The following is an 18,580-nucleotide window of genomic DNA, read 5'->3' as shown; positions in this document are numbered from 1 at the left end:
TCCTTAATTATCTTTTTATTTGGTACTACTGATTTTTTTTATTTCCATTATTGACAGCAATATCTGAATATCGGTATAAATAGGTATCTGTTTCTATAATACTATTTGCAAAAAATGCAATGATGTAAACTAGTAGTGGGAACTATCGAATGAATACTATCGAAACATTCGATAGTTGCAATTCATTCGAATAATTCGATAGTTAGTAAGAAATCATTCGTTGAAAACTATTCGAATAAAAATTATCGAATAGATTCCGTCATCTGCCTTGAAACATTGTATTCTAGTAATTCGGCAGCAAAAACCATTCATTTATAAAATTCATTCATTTATGAAATTCATTTATTCGTCAGGATCGATTATAATAAAATATTAACTGAATTTTAGTTGTCGCCCGGCGACGTAGGTTTCTTTCCGAGACGGTCGGTGGCAATGCCACAAACGCAATGCTATGAAAGAAGCCGGCATCTTTGATTTTTTGCGGAGTCAGATAAAAATAAGGACACATTATTTTTTTTATTGAGGTGCTAGTATTTACACAGAAAATACATAATGAAGGGCGTTGTTGCCATATTTTGGTATTAGTTGATATTAGCAAAGAATATTATTGTTTTAGTTAGTTAGGGATAGTATGTCTATATATTCTGCATTTTTTTATTAATATTCCGTTGTTACACTGCAATAATACTGGTTATTTTGGATGTAGGAAAATGATTTTTAATGTTTTTAAGCAAAGACTGGTTTAATAAATAGTAATAACAGTAATAATTTGTTATACCTATTAACAACAAAATTTAAAATCATTTAATATAAACATTATTTTAAGTAGTAGCAAAATATAAACAACAAATTAGATGTCAAAATTATTTATATTAGATCCTATTTAAAAATAATATAGTCTCTAAATTTTTTGGCAACGTTGGTTTATTAAAGAATAATAATTACAGAACTAATTTGTTATATTAACAACAAATTTTAAAATCATGAAATATAAACATTTATTAATTTTCTAAGCATGCAATGTAATGGAAGGAAAATATAAATAAAAAATTAGAAATCAAAATTATTTATATTAGGTGCTTTATATTACTATTTAAAAATTATATTTACTTTTACTGGCATTTACTTTAAAAAATAAATGAAATATTTCTTCGCAAAAAACTACATGTAAGAGAATTAGCATAAACAAAATACAAACATTGTTAACCTTTTTTTTAAATTGGCACGTGTAAAACTTTCATTTTAATTTTCTCACCCCATAGTTTGAGTTCGATAACCCCCCATTTACTTAACCACATTACTTAAATATGATTATTAAGTTCAACTAATTCATATTATTAAAACATCTAAAATACAAATATGTATTTTTAAAATTAATTGTAAGTATTTTTAAAATTAATCAGTTACGTGAAACAATGGAGGGTCTCAACGGAACCCTCCCTATCAGATCACAGAATCATCGAGTTCAAATTAGGAGGAATCACACCCCAAACAGAAACTCGAAGGAATCCAAGAAAAACAGACTGGGACATGTATAACACCAATCTCGTAGACAACCTAAACCGTATAGATGCAAGTAGGGCCAGAAACCATCTGCATCTAGAATGGTACGAAAGGGAAGTCAGCGGTGCAATATTGGATGCATACGAATCTAGTTGCCCCGCAAGTAAAGGCATACAAAAAAGTAACAACAAGCCCTGGTGGAACAAGAAGTTGGCCAATCTTAGATCGGAGGTCCGCCGACTCTTTAATAGAGCTAAATCCAGTGCCGAATGGCAGCTCTACAGCGAGAAATTAACTGAGTATAATGAGATAAGAAGAGCAAAGCGGTCTGACTTTAGATCCTTTTGCGAAAACATCACTTCTACTCCTGATGCAGCTAGATTACATAAAGCTATGGCCAAGAGTGGATCTATCCTCAACATGGCACTTAAGAAATCTGACGGAAGCTACACGGAGGGAGAGGAAGAGAGAGCAAATCTCCTACTTTATATACACTTTCCAGGTAGCATACCTATTGATACTCATGTAGCTCCCACTGAACCCCACAATCCTTGCAGGGAAGATTGGGAAGTGGCCAAGCTAGTAATAACAGAACAAAAACTGAAATGGGCGATCGACACCTTTCAGCCCTATAAAGCAGCAGGAGTAGATGGGACCTTTCCTGCCCTTCTAAAGGAAGGTCAGCAAATAGCTACTCACCATCTACTAAGCATTACAAGAAGCAGTCTAGCGATGGGATATATACCAACCACATGGAGAAGAGCAAAAGTAATCTTCATACCCAAAATAGACAAAACTGACTGGACAAATCCCAAGTCATTTAGGCCTATTAGTCTCACATCGTTCATACTAAAAACGCTGGAGAAAGTAGTTGACAACCATATTGGAGAAAATCATCTAAAGGTTAAACCACTGCATGATAGTCAGCATGCATATAGAACGGGCAGATCCACAGAAACTGCTCTGTACCAATTAACGGAGCTAATACAGACAAGTCTGGATAGCAAAGAAACAGCAATTTGTGCCTTCTTGGATATTGCGGGGGCGTTTGACAATATACCACATAAGGTGGTCAGGCGATCTCTAGAAACAAGAGGGGTGAACAGAACTATTATTCGCTGGTTTTGGGAAATGCTGTCAACACGAACAGCAGAGGCTCAGATGGGCACCAAAACTGTAGCTGTTAAAACAACGCAAGGAACTCCACAAGGTGGAGTAACCTCCCCTTTGCTGTGGAGCTTGGTGGTGGATGAACTACTAGATGAATTAACTCTAGCGGGAATACACTGCATTGGGTATGCAGATGACATAGTCATGATCGCTCGGGGGAAACATGAAGGCACCTTGTGTGATATTATCCAAAGAGGACTCCGTATCACTGAGAGATGGTGTAGGACTGTCGGGCTGAGTATCAACTCAGACAAAACCGCGATAGTGCCATTCACCAGAAGGCGAAGTCTGAAAAACTTGAAAAGAATCCAACTAGATGGAAAGGAAATACTGCCAACACAGGAAGTTAAATACCTGGGAATAACCCTGGACAGTAAACTCCTGTGGAACAGGCATATTAAGAACACTACCAGCAAAGCCATAAAGGCTCTCATGATATGCAGAAGACTGGCCGGAAATAGATGGGGCTGCTCCCCTAACATTTTGCGCTGGATGTATACCATGATAGTAAGACCCATGATTACTTATGGAGCAGTTGCCTGGTACACAAAACTAGAGCAACGGACGGCAAGGCTAAACCTATGCAAAGTCCAGAGACTAGCATGTGTTTACATCACAGGAGCCATGAGAACCTGTCCAACAGCAGCAATGGAGGTCATTCTAGATCTACCACTGCACATTGTCATTGGTAGATATGCCAATGCGACAATGATTAGAATGGTCACTAACGGAATTAGTACTGGGAGAATTGTCAGATCAGGGGCTTGGAACACCCTCAAAAAGGAAATACCACTCCTGCAACTCCCAGTGGACGATATGCCAAGAACGTACAACTTTGACAAACATGTCAATGTAGTATTGAGCAATAAGAAGGATTGGAAGAGCGAAACGCTTGCCCAGCAGTTAAAAGACCATACCATAACTTGGTATTCTGATGCTTCCAAAACCAATACGGGAACAGGGATCGGAGTGTTTGGGCCGAGAGCTAATTACTCCGAACCAATGGGCACTTACCCTAGTATCCAACAGGCAGAAATCTACGCTATCGAGAGATGCGTACAACTTATCTTAGATAGGAACTATCGGAAACAAGAAATAGCCATCTTGTCGATAGTCAAGCAGCGTTAAAGGCGATCAACTCAGTATCAATCAATTCGAAATTGGTCAAAGAATGCATAGAGAAGCTGAATAAATTAGGCAAAGAAAACAAAGTCCTCCTACACTGGGTGCCTGCTCACCAAGGGATAGAAGGCAATGAAAAAGCAAATAATCTAGCTAGGAAAGCAGCGAACACTCCACTAACTGAACCAGAACCGTTCTGCTTTCCAAGTGGTAACCAACTCAAGGCGGAACTCAAGAACTTGGAAGATTCCATCCGCAACCTGGAATGGAAATTTTCCAATGGTCTAAGACACTCGAAGAAGTTTCTGAGGGCTTATGATGAAGAAAAATCACAGATCTTCCTGGGTCTGAGTAAGAACAATCTTCGGATTGTCACGGGGTTTTTAACAGGACACTGTCTCCTCAACGAACACCTCAGTAGATTGAAACTAAGAAGAAACGGCGAATGCAGATTCTGTGGGGAAGATGGGGAAACACCAGTACACCTCATCACTGAGTGCGCCGAGATGACAACCATTCGTGCCATGAATTTTGGTACGACTGATATTGGAGATGGAGAACTACCCTCTATAAAACCGTCCCAGATACTGGCTTTTGTCAAAGCCCTGGGACTGTATGATGAGTTATGATTCAAGAAAGGGGGGACACAATGGATCTGTAAGGTCGAAGTGATTAACCCCCTCCCACTCATTCTAAATTCTAAAAATTCTAAGTTCATCTCATCTCTCTTAAAATTGCTACTTCTCAAAATTTCCCATTAAAAAATTGACCATATACCATATAAAATTAAATAATTGAAAGATCGGACTACGAAAAACCACACAAATTTTCGGAAAAATTTTGACCACCTGCACATGCACACAATCGTCAATAAATAAAATTAAAAAAAAACTACTATTTTAGTATTTTAAATATTTTAATAAACGCAAAAATAGCACAGTATTTATACGGCGAAGTTATAAAAATTTGGAAGAACTAATAATGCACTGATGCACACAAAAATCAAACGAATACTAAATTTCATTTACGAAAAGCATTCGATAGTCGTGGCTCAACGATAACCATTTAGTCGCACTGCGAGGTTGTCACATATGCTTTAGTATACAAATGAATGAATGATTTTATTCGAATAAAACCATTCGATAGTTGAAATCATTCATTCAGTAAACCATTCGATAGTATAATTCATTCGATAGTTCCCATCGCTAATGTAAACGTTTTTACATCATTTAAAAGACCAATTGCATTATAACATAATTTAATACATTTTAGTTGACAAAAAAAGCACTTAGTTTTAACTTGCTTCCGTAGCCTGCTGTATTACCCGTTTTAAAGTATAACGACATTTTTTTTTGAAAAACTAGTCAAATAAAAACTTTTATTAACATTATATTTACAAAATGTATAATTTTATTAACATTTACAAAATAATAATTTTATATAAAATATATAACTTTTGACTTTTTGTAGTAGGTATGTGTGTACTAATTGTAAAAATATTTTATGCAAACATAAATATTATTTTCTCTATTTGTAACTTGTAACTTGTACGAAGTGATCAACAATTATTATTGAAATAGTTGACCGTTCTGATTTTACTCGCTTGGTTGGGAATAAATTTAAAAAGCATTTTTATTTTATCAAACAGTATTCCTTAACGCGCTATGCAAGCCGGCCCTGTAAAAAATCTCAACCGCCTACCTCAACGGCTCTATGGCTGGCCGGCCAATCAGGCTAGATTTCGCCGCTGGCTCTCGCCTGGCACGTGCTGATCACGCACTGTGCATTTGTTTATACTAGTGCATTTTGAATTTGAATACAGTTTAGGTATTACCAAAAAAAAAACACGCCGTAGGCGTGCTTTTATTGCATTGTTTAATCTCTTGGGCAAATTTCTTTAGATTGCACGCGAAATACGACGCGTCGAATAAGGTTGAGATTCGTAAATACGCCACCGGGAAAATTACAGTTTATTCTTTATTGCCGAATTATGAGTTTGGAGATTTCCCAGTATACTATTATACCTATAGATTTGGCTACTGATTTACCGTTTTGAATTGCAAATTGCAGTATGTAATGTTTGTAGTTATTTTACAGTATAAATATGTACAGAATGAATTATAACGTGTGCTGAATACCTATTCTCGATTTTTTTTCTTCTTTTTGTTCTAACTTTCTGTTCTACCGTAGACAAACGGCCAGTCTCTCTACAGGTGATATATGCAGCGTCGAAATCTTGTATTTTGGAGCTGAATATCTTCCTGGACAATATCAAGTAGCTCATTAAACTTGCTAGATGACATACGAAAGTACTGAAAAAAACCTCTGTTCATCGAGCAGCAATTTACCGAATAATGTTGAAAATTCGCCTTCCACATCTCTGCTTTTGTTAATTGGTTGAATCCAATATCGCACGCGCCTTTTTCTTTGTCGCTTTTCTTCTTCTTCAAACAGAAGAGCCAAAAAAAAGACCTCTTCCATAGAACTCATTTTTACTATATATACAAAAGTGACCGTGAGCAGAACTGTTGCAACTACGAAATGCGACTAATTTTTGTTTAAATTGAGCCCAGCTCAGCTTAGATCGGCCAAGACCGCGACCGCCTAGTGCGTTCCTTCCCTAAATGTTCTCAAAATTCTCATTTTTTTTTGATAAAACAAGAAACGAGAAAATTCAGAATAAAATGTAAAAATCTAACTGACTGATTGTTCAATATTTTTTTGCGCTTATTATAAATTTACGATATTTGCCTGCTTATTCTCGTTCGTTTTCCAGAAATATATTCTTGGACATTTTACATTATACAGCCTATAGTACTATACAGGATATCAAATGTAGAAACTAGGAATAGTAACATAATAAACACTATAGCAATGCAAAATTAAATCTTCTATGATCACATACGGTAATTTAATATTTATAGGAACAAGACGACAGAGAGCGAGAAACAAGAGAACGAGAACGTGATCGCGAAAAGGATAGAGACCGGGACAAGTCTGAAAAGGAAAAGAAGTATCGTGATCGGGACAGGTCCAGATCTCGACGGTCAAGGTCCCGTTCGAGGGGACGTAGGAGGTCATCGAGCAGGACGAAGAGAACCAGCAGAAGTAACGACCGAACGTCTAGAAGTAAAGATCGTCGCTCGAAAAGCAAGGACAACGTCGTCCGGAGCAAGGATCGAAATTCGAGCAGTAAGGAGAGGAAGTCGAGGAGCAAGGATTCGCGCAGTCGGGACCGCAAATCCAGAAGTCGGGACAGTTGGGGCAACAGAGATGGCCGCAACAGAAGATCCGTGAGCAGGGACAGAAAGTCGAGAAGCAGAAGTAACAATTCTAGGAGTCGGTCCAGGTCGCCGAAGAACCGCACTTCAAGGAACGGCAACGCTAGTCCTAGCGAACGCGAGAATGGCACAGGCGATTCGAAGCTCGATGGATCGAAAGCTAAGTATGTAGAGAATTTTTTTAAGCGTTTTAAGATTTATTAATATTTTATAAGATCAGTTTGCGTCCAAATAGCCAATTAAAATAAAGTAGGAAGACAAGCTAATAAGAGATCAATGATTTGAACATGCGTATTATGCTAAAGCTGCAGTAATTATTGAGATTGATTGTTTATTGCAGATTTAAGCTTCATTCAGAACCTCGCAATTAGTGGAATAAATTAGTGGTTTCAATTACACTTTATACTTTTTAGGGTGCTGCAACGACCTCCCGGTAATCCTGCAGTTAAAACATAACTGGTTTTTATATATAAAAACCAATTGTTTTGTTTTAACAGCAGGATGACCGGACGTCGTTGCAGCCACCCTTAGTTTACCATCATTTACAATGTTTAAAAAACACAATTAAAATTAATAGAATATCCTGGCAACAGTGCCACGCCCTTTCCTAATTTGAAGTTCAATAAAACACAAGTTTACTTAATGCAGAATGAGTTACATAGAGGCCACTAGCTTTTTAATTTTAACAGCCGGGTGGTCGGGGTTCAAAGATATTATTAAAAGGGCGCCACGAGATTATACTCTATGAACTTGGCATAAAAGATGTTACTATTAAGTAGACTTCAACACTAACCTCGAACTGTTGAGTGTAACTACCATGAACTTCAAATATACTATAATTACTTGAACTTAAGTGACTCTAACTTAACTATGAGACTGTAAACAATACTACTAAAAATGATTAAGCAATTTATTAAATATCAAAAAGTTAATATATATATATATATATATATATATATATATATATATATATATATATATATATATATATATATATATATATATATATATATATATATATATATATATATATATATATATATATATATATATATATATAATATAAAATGAAATGTAGAAGATTGAAAATATGTTAAAAAATTTAAATCCAAAGGTTGGAAGAGAAAATAGAATTTTAAATTAAATGTAATAACTAAACCTATGACGTCAAACCTCCTTATCTAACTTAATACTAGATACAATCAGGATGGTTTATACCCATAAATCAAATCTAAAATTATACAAATATCCAAACAGTCTTACTCTACTCGATGTGATATACTTGAAAATTTCTGAAACTTCCTCCGGTTGAGCTACGGTGTATAGCTAATGGTGGCTACAGCTCGGTGTACTGTCACTGGAGCCCACGTATGTCAGCAGATGTACAGATGAAAGGCAAGTTGGTGAGGTTTCAATTGGTGAACATAAAAACCCTAAATAATATTGGTTGTCTTAGAAAAGAGCCTCAATTATAGAACAAGGACTAGCACAACGTGTATGAGTTAATAAAGGTAATAAAGAAGGACTAATCAAATCTGAACTTTACCTCAACGAGGGTTTATGATGTCCAACAGGTAACTCTACACACGGGCAACAGGAACGGATGGAATTCTGGACTGTTCTGTGCTGTACGGTCTGGATCGGTCTTCTTGCTCTACAATTATGAACAACCAAATAAGACTTAAGAAAGATAACACTCAACTAATCTTTCTACACCACGTGGGCGTGGAAAAGTCGAAAACCAGTCAACAATACGAATAAAAATCAGTTGAGCATTGACTTAGAATATGCAGAAGAATTATAGCATACCTTGGAACTATTCGGGGACTTCTTGGGCACGTGGAATCGGGATATCGGTCGGAAAAAGTTGGCTATTTAATCTCTTACGGAAATTGGTCGGCGGTCCATAAAAATCATGAAAATCCAACCACGTCTCTGACCAAATGTGTTTCGGAAGCCTTAATCCTTCTTTACGAAGACCAGCTATTCACCAACAGGGAATGCTTCACGAAACGACAGCCAGTTCTTCACGACGATATTCTGACGGTGGATACACAAGAAGTGATGCAAGGATTCGATTTCCTTCACAAAATCAGATTTCAACCGGAAATCTCCCTCCAGGATATAGATAGAGAACTATATATCTTGACGAGTCCAACTCACAAAAAGGCATAAATAAAAAACGATGTTCTAGAATATTTTCTCCTCAGCCATATTCTATATCCGGTCAATGAACGAACTTAACTGACAAATTCCCACAATTAAATGAACGAATTACACACTGCGATCCACATCAAAAATAACCAATTTAACTACGAAATTTTATCTGGTAATTATAAAATTTCAATAACCAAAACAAACGATAAATAAGTCCAAAAACATCTGATTTGATCTGACAGTGACAAGTGACGAACAGGTGATGATCAAAGATATAGAGAGATGGACAAAAAGCCTACTGCTGGTCGGCATCAGTGACAATAATGTGTAGCTGAATAATATCGCGGTGTATATCGGGTTGCATAATTGTAAAATTTAAATAAAATAATATTTAACAATAAAATTCCTGACAGGCAGTCCGAATAGCGCAAGCAATCTGCGGAATATTTTGATCCCAACGACGATGATTTTCATGCGTGTAAATGGAAAGCATAGTCTTCAAGGTCTTATTCTGTCGTTCGGTCGGATTCGCTCTAGGGTGGTAGTTTGCGTTGAACTTAATTCGGCACTGGTACTGGTCTGTAAACTTTCTGAATTCCTTGCTACGATACTGAATACCATTGTCACACAATAGTACTGGTGGAACACCAAACACTAAGAAAACTTGTTCCTCAATCCTGTTAATAATAAGCTGCGTCGACGCTCGACGAAGTGGAAAAATAAGTGAAAACTTGCTGAGGTAATCTGTCACTACAAGAATGAAGGTATTACCTTTGTATGATCTCGGTAATGGTCCTACCAGGTCTGTCAAGATCATCTCCCACGGACGGCTAGGTTTCGAATGTGATACCATCTGATCACTTGGGCCTCGAGGATCATCTTTGTGTGTTCCACGCTTCAAGCACGACTTTACGTAAGATCCAACATCTTGACGCATCTTCGGCCAGTAATACTTCTCACAAAGTCTGTTGTACGTCTTATATACACCCATATGTCCTGAAATCGGTGGATCATGAGCATCTCGGATTATCTGCAATCTGTTCTCCTTCGGCACGACTTCTTTCCAAGTGTCACCTGACAAAGTTGGATAGTCTTGCTTGACATACTTGAATAACTTCCCATCAGTATACCTCCACTTGAAAAACTTCAAAGGTTCTTGGCACACATTTGCTACCATCTTATTGTACCATTTATCTTTGACGTTTGGACGGGTTGAATCGTCTCTGGATGGTTCTATGGCGTCAATCACCGGTACTGCTCTAGAAAGCATGTCTGGCACGACAAGATCTTTCCCACTACGATGTATGACCTTGAAGTCATATTGCTGTAGCTTGACCGCCCACCGTGCTAACCTACCACTCGATTCTTTCAGAGTGTGTAGCCATTTCAAGCTAAAATGATCTGTGATCACGGTGAATGGTACAGCTTCCAAGTATGGTCGTAGCTTCTCTATCGCATATACTAATGCCAAACATTCTCTCTATCTGTCGTGGAGTATACTCTCTCTTGCTTTGTCAGCGATCGGCTCAGGTAACAAATTACTTTCTCTTCTTCAGGTGACGGCTGTGTGAGTACGGCGGCAATGCCATACCCAGATGCATCAGTCTGTAGGACAAATTCTTTGGTATAGTCAGGACAGCTCAAAATAGGTGCAGCTACTAACGATTCTTTTGTCTTCATAAAAGACTTCTGGCACTCATCTGTCCACACAAATTTCTGATTTTTCTTCGTTAGTGCTGTAATAGGTGCTACAATCGACGAAAATTCAGGCACAAATCTTCGATATCGCGAAAATGATCCTACTACTCGACGTACTTCGGTTGCACTCTTCGGTCGTGGCAACTTCAACATGGCTTTGACCTTATCCGGATCGACTCTTAAACCACGCTGATCCACTACATATCCTTAAACAGCTTGCGTTAGTCAGTTGTATCCATAGAGAAAACCTAATATTTAGCTTATAAAACAATCAACTTTTGATTTCTAACCACAATTTCTCTTGACGGAAGGTAACCGAAGGTCAAAATGACATTTCTCGCAAATTAGTCTCGCAAAGTATAATTAGTGGAAAACTTAAAAGTTTACCAATTTTTTTTACTAATTGAAAATGTCTATCACTAATTTTGACGTTGTGAATGCTTACATTGAAATTAAAGGAACAAACTTCTACGCTATAGTGATGGGTTGTTATTTAACTATCTGTTATTTTATAACAATTATTTATAAATAACATAATGCAACCGTTACTACTTCTAAAAAATAACAGATATAAAATAACGACACGTAGAGATCGGCCGCTCGTGAAACGAAAAACGAAGTCGGCGCTCTGCACCGTCACGAAATTCTATGCTGCGCCGAAGCAATTTCAAAAAACAACTAGTATGGATGGAAAACATGTTATTTCGTCAACCATCGATACAGGCGGCGAGACAACGGACAACGGAGTGGGGAATGCGCTACGGCGAACGTAGCTACTTCGGTCGATACCGTCTATGGTCGTATTGGGTTTGCAACAGCTTAAAAATAATAGGATATAAAAGAAGCAGGTTTTTTGAAACAGTTGCGGGCATAACGCCTGGCTGTCGAGATAACAGGAGTGGGAAAGGAACGCTGCTGCATCGGTCGATTGTCGATGGAGGCTCGCAACGGGTTGGAGAAGCAGTCATTTTAGATACGTTGTTTTTCAACCTGTTGCGAGCATAACAGGGCGGTGGTCGAGATAATCGGAGTGGGAAAGGAACGCCGCTGCATCGGTCGATTGTCTATGGAGGTTCGAAACAGTTTGGAGAATAACGCATCAGTTGTTTTAGATAGTACATAAATTTTCAACCTGTTACGAGCATAACGGGCGGAGGTCGAGATATTATGGCGCTGTATGTTTCAGTACTTACTTATTAAGTTTCAATATTTAGGTATTTATTTATTCTGAAAAATTTTCAGAATAATATTTTAAGATTTTTTAAAAATGTATACAGGGTGTTTTGAAAAATCTGGTCATTGATTAATCACGATCCTGCTTAAAGCCCTTGACGTAAAAAGCTGATTTTTGGAAAACGGATTGACTTTAGGGTGTAGAGGTTCGATAAGAAGGGATTTTTCGAAACTCGAATTCTAAGGGCGTGAAACTACCCTCAAATATTAGAATATTTTTTATTTAAAAACCGGTGAGTTTTTCGGAAAAACTCTTAAAACACGTATATTTTATTATGTTGTTTTACATATTTTTAGATTTTAAAAAAAAATATACAGGGTGTTTCATAAAATATGACCATTGAGTAATCACTATTCTGCTTAAACTGCTTGACGTTTAAAGCTGATTTTTGCCAAACTGATTGACTGTGGGGTTGAGGTTCGATAAGGAGGGGTTTCTCGAATCTCAAATTCCAACAGGGTGAAAACGCCCCTCAAATATTACAATATTTGTTATTTAAAAAACGGTTAGTCTTTCGGGAAAACGCCTGGACACGCATAATTTATTTTGTTTTCTTACATATTTTGAATTTTTTTCAAAAATCATCCAGGCTGTTCCAAAAAGTTGAGTAATTGATTAACCACGATTCTGCTTAAACTGCTCGACGTTTAAAGCTTATTTTTGGCACATGTGAGAAAATTTTATCCAGTCTGTATGTTAATGGAAATTCTTGTTTTGCTTTATCATCACCATTAGAAATTATTAATTTTGACGCGAACGAAGTCGCGGGTACATGCTAGTTTAAGTGTAAAATAAATTCGAAGTCTAGTGTGTAGTTGGTTTACTTATGAAGAATAAACTACACATTTTCTTATATTGCTATTTTTTGACCGCAAATGGTAAAATCATAACTAAGAGCTTCTCGCCCGTCGAGTGAGATGCACCCTGTACACTGCTACTCAATACAGGATCTACGCGGATCGAGGGGCAGGGCGTAGGTAGATCGGAATGTATAGGTATAGACGAGTGGCGGCTTTTTTTATATCGCAATTTGTAAACAGCGCTTATTTGTAAACAACCACCGTTTTTAGAGAGGCATTTTAGATAACAATCGATATTTAGAAATGTTTTGACACCCTGGAAATACTACCACCGAGCACGTCATTGTTGCAACTTGCAACTGCGTTAATACGCCTGGCGGTGACCGCCTCATACTCTTTCAGATATTTAGCAGTAAAATAAAGAAACCTGTTATATTTAAGCTGTTTTTTATAAATAACTATAACAGTTTCAACTGTTATCTAAAAATAACAGTTTTGCCCATCACTACTACGCTAGTTGAAACCATTAATTTATTCCACTAATTGCGAGGTTCTGAATGAAGCTTTACAGTTTACGGCTATTATTTACTGTTTTGTCTGTATACTAACTTTATGTAAAAGATTTAGATCAAGTCCAACTTTAAAATAAAACAAATCGTAATAAGTTATTATAAGTTAACATCTCCTTTATGCTGCCAGGTTTAATCTGGACGATCTACCGATTTAGCGACTTTCTAAATTATTTAAAAAATGGCAAGATAAGGAACTTGCTTATATCATTTTATTTGTTTGTTTCAATACATTTTAACATTTTTTATATTATCTATTACATAGTTTTATTGATAATTGAAAGGATACGATTAAATCAAAATATTATTAACAGCTATGTTATGTGCATATTGATATATATGCAAATCTGAAATAACTCTTTGCTTTGAGAGTAAATTTTCAATCAAATTGAATTGTTATTTGTAGGGTATTTGGTCATAGGGTATTTATTGAAATTATGAAATCTTATTATATAATTATAATTCAGTTTTATGCATGCTTTATTATACTAATTATGAACATTTTATCTACACTGATTTTTTTCTGTAGATATAAAATTTGTGGTAAGTACAATATAAAAACGTTAAGTTGGAATGATTTTTTGGCTTAATCGAAATTGTAACTTTATTTTTCTGGTTTTATTATATATACAATGTTTATAGACACGTGACTTATTATGTAAGATTAGGTTTATAGATACGAAATTGCTTTTATAACTTTATAGTGAAGCGCCAGCAGGCCAACCAATCTCAAAGTTGCAAGCCAAGCTGATGTCATTGGCGGAGCATAACAGGTCGTCCAGGTCTCGGTCTCGTTCCAGGTCAAGGAGCCAGACAAAGTCCAGGACATCGAGCCCAGTATCTTTTAAAGGCAAATCAAGGTCGCCGTCGAAGTCGAAGCCCAAAGACAAGAGGAAGTCTCGTTCCAGTTCCAGGGATTCAAAAGACAACTTAGAACTGAAGAAGAAAGGGGACAGCGTGCAAAAGAAGCGGCACTATAGGTCGAACAAGGACAGCAGCGACAGCGAATCGGAAGGACGAAAGAAGCGATCAAGGTCACGCAAGCGCAGCAGGGATCCAAGTCCGAGGAGGAGGAGCTTATCGCGCTCTAAGAGATCAACAAGTAGAAAACGAAGCTTGTCGAGAAGGTGCGGTAACGTTTACTGATTTTTATTATCTAAACCGGTTTTAAAGCAATCTGCCTGTAAGGGGCGGTTTATTGAACGCTTCTATCAGAGTGTCTACTATTTATTTTTGATTTTAGTACAAGCGAAATATCAGTAGTTTCAATCTATTTTACATTTACATCTAATTGTTTGATGCAGATACTTATATTTTATTTTCGAGATTATTAAACTATAATTATACTAAAGTAATTTTGAATGCAGCAATAGCTACGTGTTTTATGTTAAGAGTAATAAATTTATATTATTTACTGGTTGAGAATATTCTTCAAAAGATACAGATATATTAAAAGGCACAATAAGATTAGAATAAGGAGTCAAACCCAAAATTTCGCCTTTCCAGCGTTTTGTTAATCTGATTTATGTATAAGCAAATAACATTTTGTAGGGGAACTAGAAATTTTATATGCAAACCTAAATTTTTCAGAAACATTAATTCATTCACTGTATATTCAAGAAAATGTATAAGAAAATAAAGTAATGAGCTTATAGATAAGATCTTCTAAAAGAAATGCAACATAAATTTATTAAAAAAATACATTAACTCTTTGACATTTTGTATATTGCTTGTGGCGTTTTAAACACAAGTTTAAAATCATAAGAATTCAATTTCACAAGTTGTTTTATGGATAAGCTCTAATTGTAGTATTTAGTAGTACATATAGTTTTATCCTTTACTTGTGCTTGTTTACATTTTACTCAAAGGGTGAAATAAAACACGTTAGGTTTCTATCCCTTCCATATTAGTAAATTTTGAATATACCGATTTGGTCATTTTAGAAGTGTGGTCTGGATTTTAACGCGTAAGACAGTTATGTAGGCAGCTTAATGGAAAATCAAATGTATTAAAAAGAGATAAAGTTGGGTTGATACATTTCTTCTATGCGGTATTGCCGGATTTTGCATCAAAAGTTCAAACCGTACAAGGAGACGGGGATGGAAAATGTTGCATCTAGCGTTGGAACTTATTTTTCACAATTAGTTATTCATTTTACTACAGATGTAATAGATTATATGTGGCTTAGATATACAGGGTGGCGCACCTTATTCGCCTTGGTTGATTATACGAAAACCGAAAGATGTAGAAACAAAATATTTTATGAATATATGCGAGAAGGCAATGTGCACAATTTAAAATTATTTTGAAGTATACAGGGTGTTTCAGAACTAAGATCCATACAAAAGTTATATTTTTTCTTATGGAACACCCGGTATTTTATTTCATTTTTGGATTCCTGGGCCCAAAAAAAGGCATTCATTATAAGGGTTAATTATGTTTAAAATCATTGGTTTTTGAGATATTTAAAGATATTTAAATTTGCATGCTACTATAGAATATATTATTAACACCCTGTACATTAGTTTTCAGAATTAATTCTTGTGCTGAAATTAAAGGTAGAGAAATAAACTTTACTGGAAAATGTTATTGCTTCCTTAAATTTATACACGGGTATCAAAAATTGCTGATCTTTTTTAAGGATTTATTTTACATAAAAACTTCGTTATTTCAAATACAACACCCTGTATTTTTTATAATAAATCGAAGCAGATTCAAATGCTCTTTCAAACTATATTAGGGTTTCCTATACCTATCTAGCTCAGATTTTGAATAAAGAGCAATTTTTCAATAAAATGGCAACTGAACAGTTGAAATAACGAACTTTTTATATAAAATAAATCCTTAAAATAGATCAGCAATTTTTGATACCTCTGTATAAATTTAAGGAAGCAATGCTAGTTTTCAGTAAAGTTTATTTCTTTACCTTTAAACTCAGCACAAGAATTAATTCTGAAAAGTAATGTACAGGGTGTTAATAATCTATTCTATTGTAGCATGTAAATTTAAATATCTTTAAATATCTCAAAAATCAAAGATTTTAAACATATTTAACCCTTATAAATAAATGACTTTTTTTGGGCCCAAGAATCCAAAAATGAAATAAAATACCGGATGTTCCATAAGAAAAAATAGAACTTTGATATGGATCTTAGTTCTGAAACACCCTGTATATTTCAAAATAATTTTAAATTGTGCACATTGCCTCCACACAAAAAATTGGCGTATTCATTTAAAATAAGTAAGTTGTTGTCAACTTCCGGTATTTTCGGAAGTGTCGTCATATTAGAAATATTTTTAATGGATAGATCTCGAATTATGTGCAAAAAATCTTGGAAATAGATATTGTAATTCTCTATAAACTTCTAATGCCCGCTCAGCATGGTACACTTTGTATATATAAGTCATTGATTTATTTTATGCTGAATTGATTTCACTTTTTTTTTCAATAACATAACGATAGAAAAATTACATTTGTTTGGATGGAATCACATGGACTTGGTATCTTATTAATTGTATAAATTATATTTATAGTTCGTTCAGCGAAAAAAAAACATCATTAGTGTGACACTTCAATTCAAGTTACATTGTTTTTTTAATTTTTTTCTGATTTTTTTTGGATACCGTCGGGAAATCATTTTGCTGCTGAATAGACATGATTAGATAATATGAAATTTTGATATACAGGGTGGTCTAAACTGTATTCTGGAAACTTCGGCACCATATTTTGCAGATAAAAATAAGTAAAAAAAGGTTCATATAAATGTAGGTACTAAATATACAGGGTGTAGAAGTTTCATTTTTATTTCCATTTTTTTCAAATAATTTCTGAAGTAACGTCAATATTTGGATGAAAATTGTTGTCTGGGAGTTTTTTTGATGTGAGAAATTTGATTTAGATGTCAATATGCCTCCTACTTGTAGAGGACGCCACCTACATATTTTTAAATGGTTTGAAGAGTAATAACTTTTCGTCCATACCTGTATAAATCTACTGAATAAAAAAGGTCCTACTTTGGTAAAAATAGCTACGACTAATGGTTCTTGAGATATTTGGAACCTAAATTACCTGTCACCATTGACATAAATTAAACATGTTGACTAAATAGTTATTAGACTGAAATCATAAATTTGAAATGTTTTTGTGCCAAAAGTTCAACAGAAACTGTTTTATCGTCATTTTTTTGAAGAAAAATTTATGATTAATTAAAAAAAATAAAGTTTCCAATTTTATCATTTTAGTCAAATAACTATCTACTCAACATGTTTATTTTTTATGTATTGACTATTTCCAATCTCAATATTTTCAGAACGGTTGCTCGTAGCGATTTTTACCAAGAGACATTTTTTACGTAAAAAATCACGGAAATGAAATTTTTTTAACTCAGTAGTTTTATACAGACAATGACGAAAATTTATTACTCTTCAAAACAGTTAAAACATATGTAGGTGGCGCCCCCTACAAGAAGGAGTCATATTGACATCAAAATCAAATTTTTCATGACAAAAAACTCCCAGAGACCAATTTTCATCCAAATATTGACAATACTTCAGAAATTATTTGGAAAAATCGAAATAAAAATGAAACTTCTACACCCTTTATCTCCGAAACTAACATTTTAGGACATGCATGTATACAGACTTTTTTACTTATTTTTATCTGCAGAATATGTTGCGAAATTTCCAGAATACAGTTCGTACCACCCTGTATATTCCATATATTCGGTATTTGAATTAATTTTATTGCGATAAAAATATTCTATACATACATTATTTATATTAGCTTTATTCGACTTTTTCTTATTACCGGTTCTAAACCGTCTAGTGTTAGGCTCATGCGCAAGAAGTCACTTATTCCGCGCATGCGTCTCACATTTATCGGACAGTTCAAAACCGGTGATATCAAAAACCCGAAGTAAGCGATTTATGTCGTTTTTAACTTAAAGATAAACAAAGGAGAGAAAATTACTTTAGGGTAGTGGCAAGTATAAATATTTATTTAGTTCCATAAGGGAAACTATGTTTTAAATTCTAAAACACTGTTTT

The 18,580-nt window shown here is 35.2% G+C and overlaps 1 protein-coding gene across 2 annotated transcripts in view; it reads left to right on the top strand.

The window, feature by feature from the left end:
• The window catches only part of LOC115884071 (serine/arginine repetitive matrix protein 1-like), a 42,283-nt gene that overhangs the window by 12,264 nt on the left and 11,439 nt on the right, over window positions 1-18,580 (top strand). For both annotated transcript variants that reach the window (XM_030902530.1, XM_030902529.1), the window contains exons 5-6: window positions 6,720-7,240; window positions 14,239-14,661. In XM_030902530.1, the coding sequence (XP_030758390.1) occupies window positions 6,720-7,240; window positions 14,239-14,661 (944 nt within the window). The remainder of the gene's footprint in view (window positions 1-6,719; window positions 7,241-14,238; window positions 14,662-18,580) is intronic.

This window comes from Sitophilus oryzae, unplaced genomic scaffold, assembly GCF_002938485.1.
Source record: "Sitophilus oryzae breed Bouriz unplaced genomic scaffold, Soryzae_2.0 scaffold_2014_pilon_pilon, whole genome shotgun sequence".
Classification (NCBI taxonomy): Eukaryota; Metazoa; Arthropoda; class Insecta; order Coleoptera; family Curculionidae; genus Sitophilus; species Sitophilus oryzae.
Note: the sequence above shows the minus strand (reverse complement) of the source record. Positions and strands in the feature narration are given on the sequence as shown.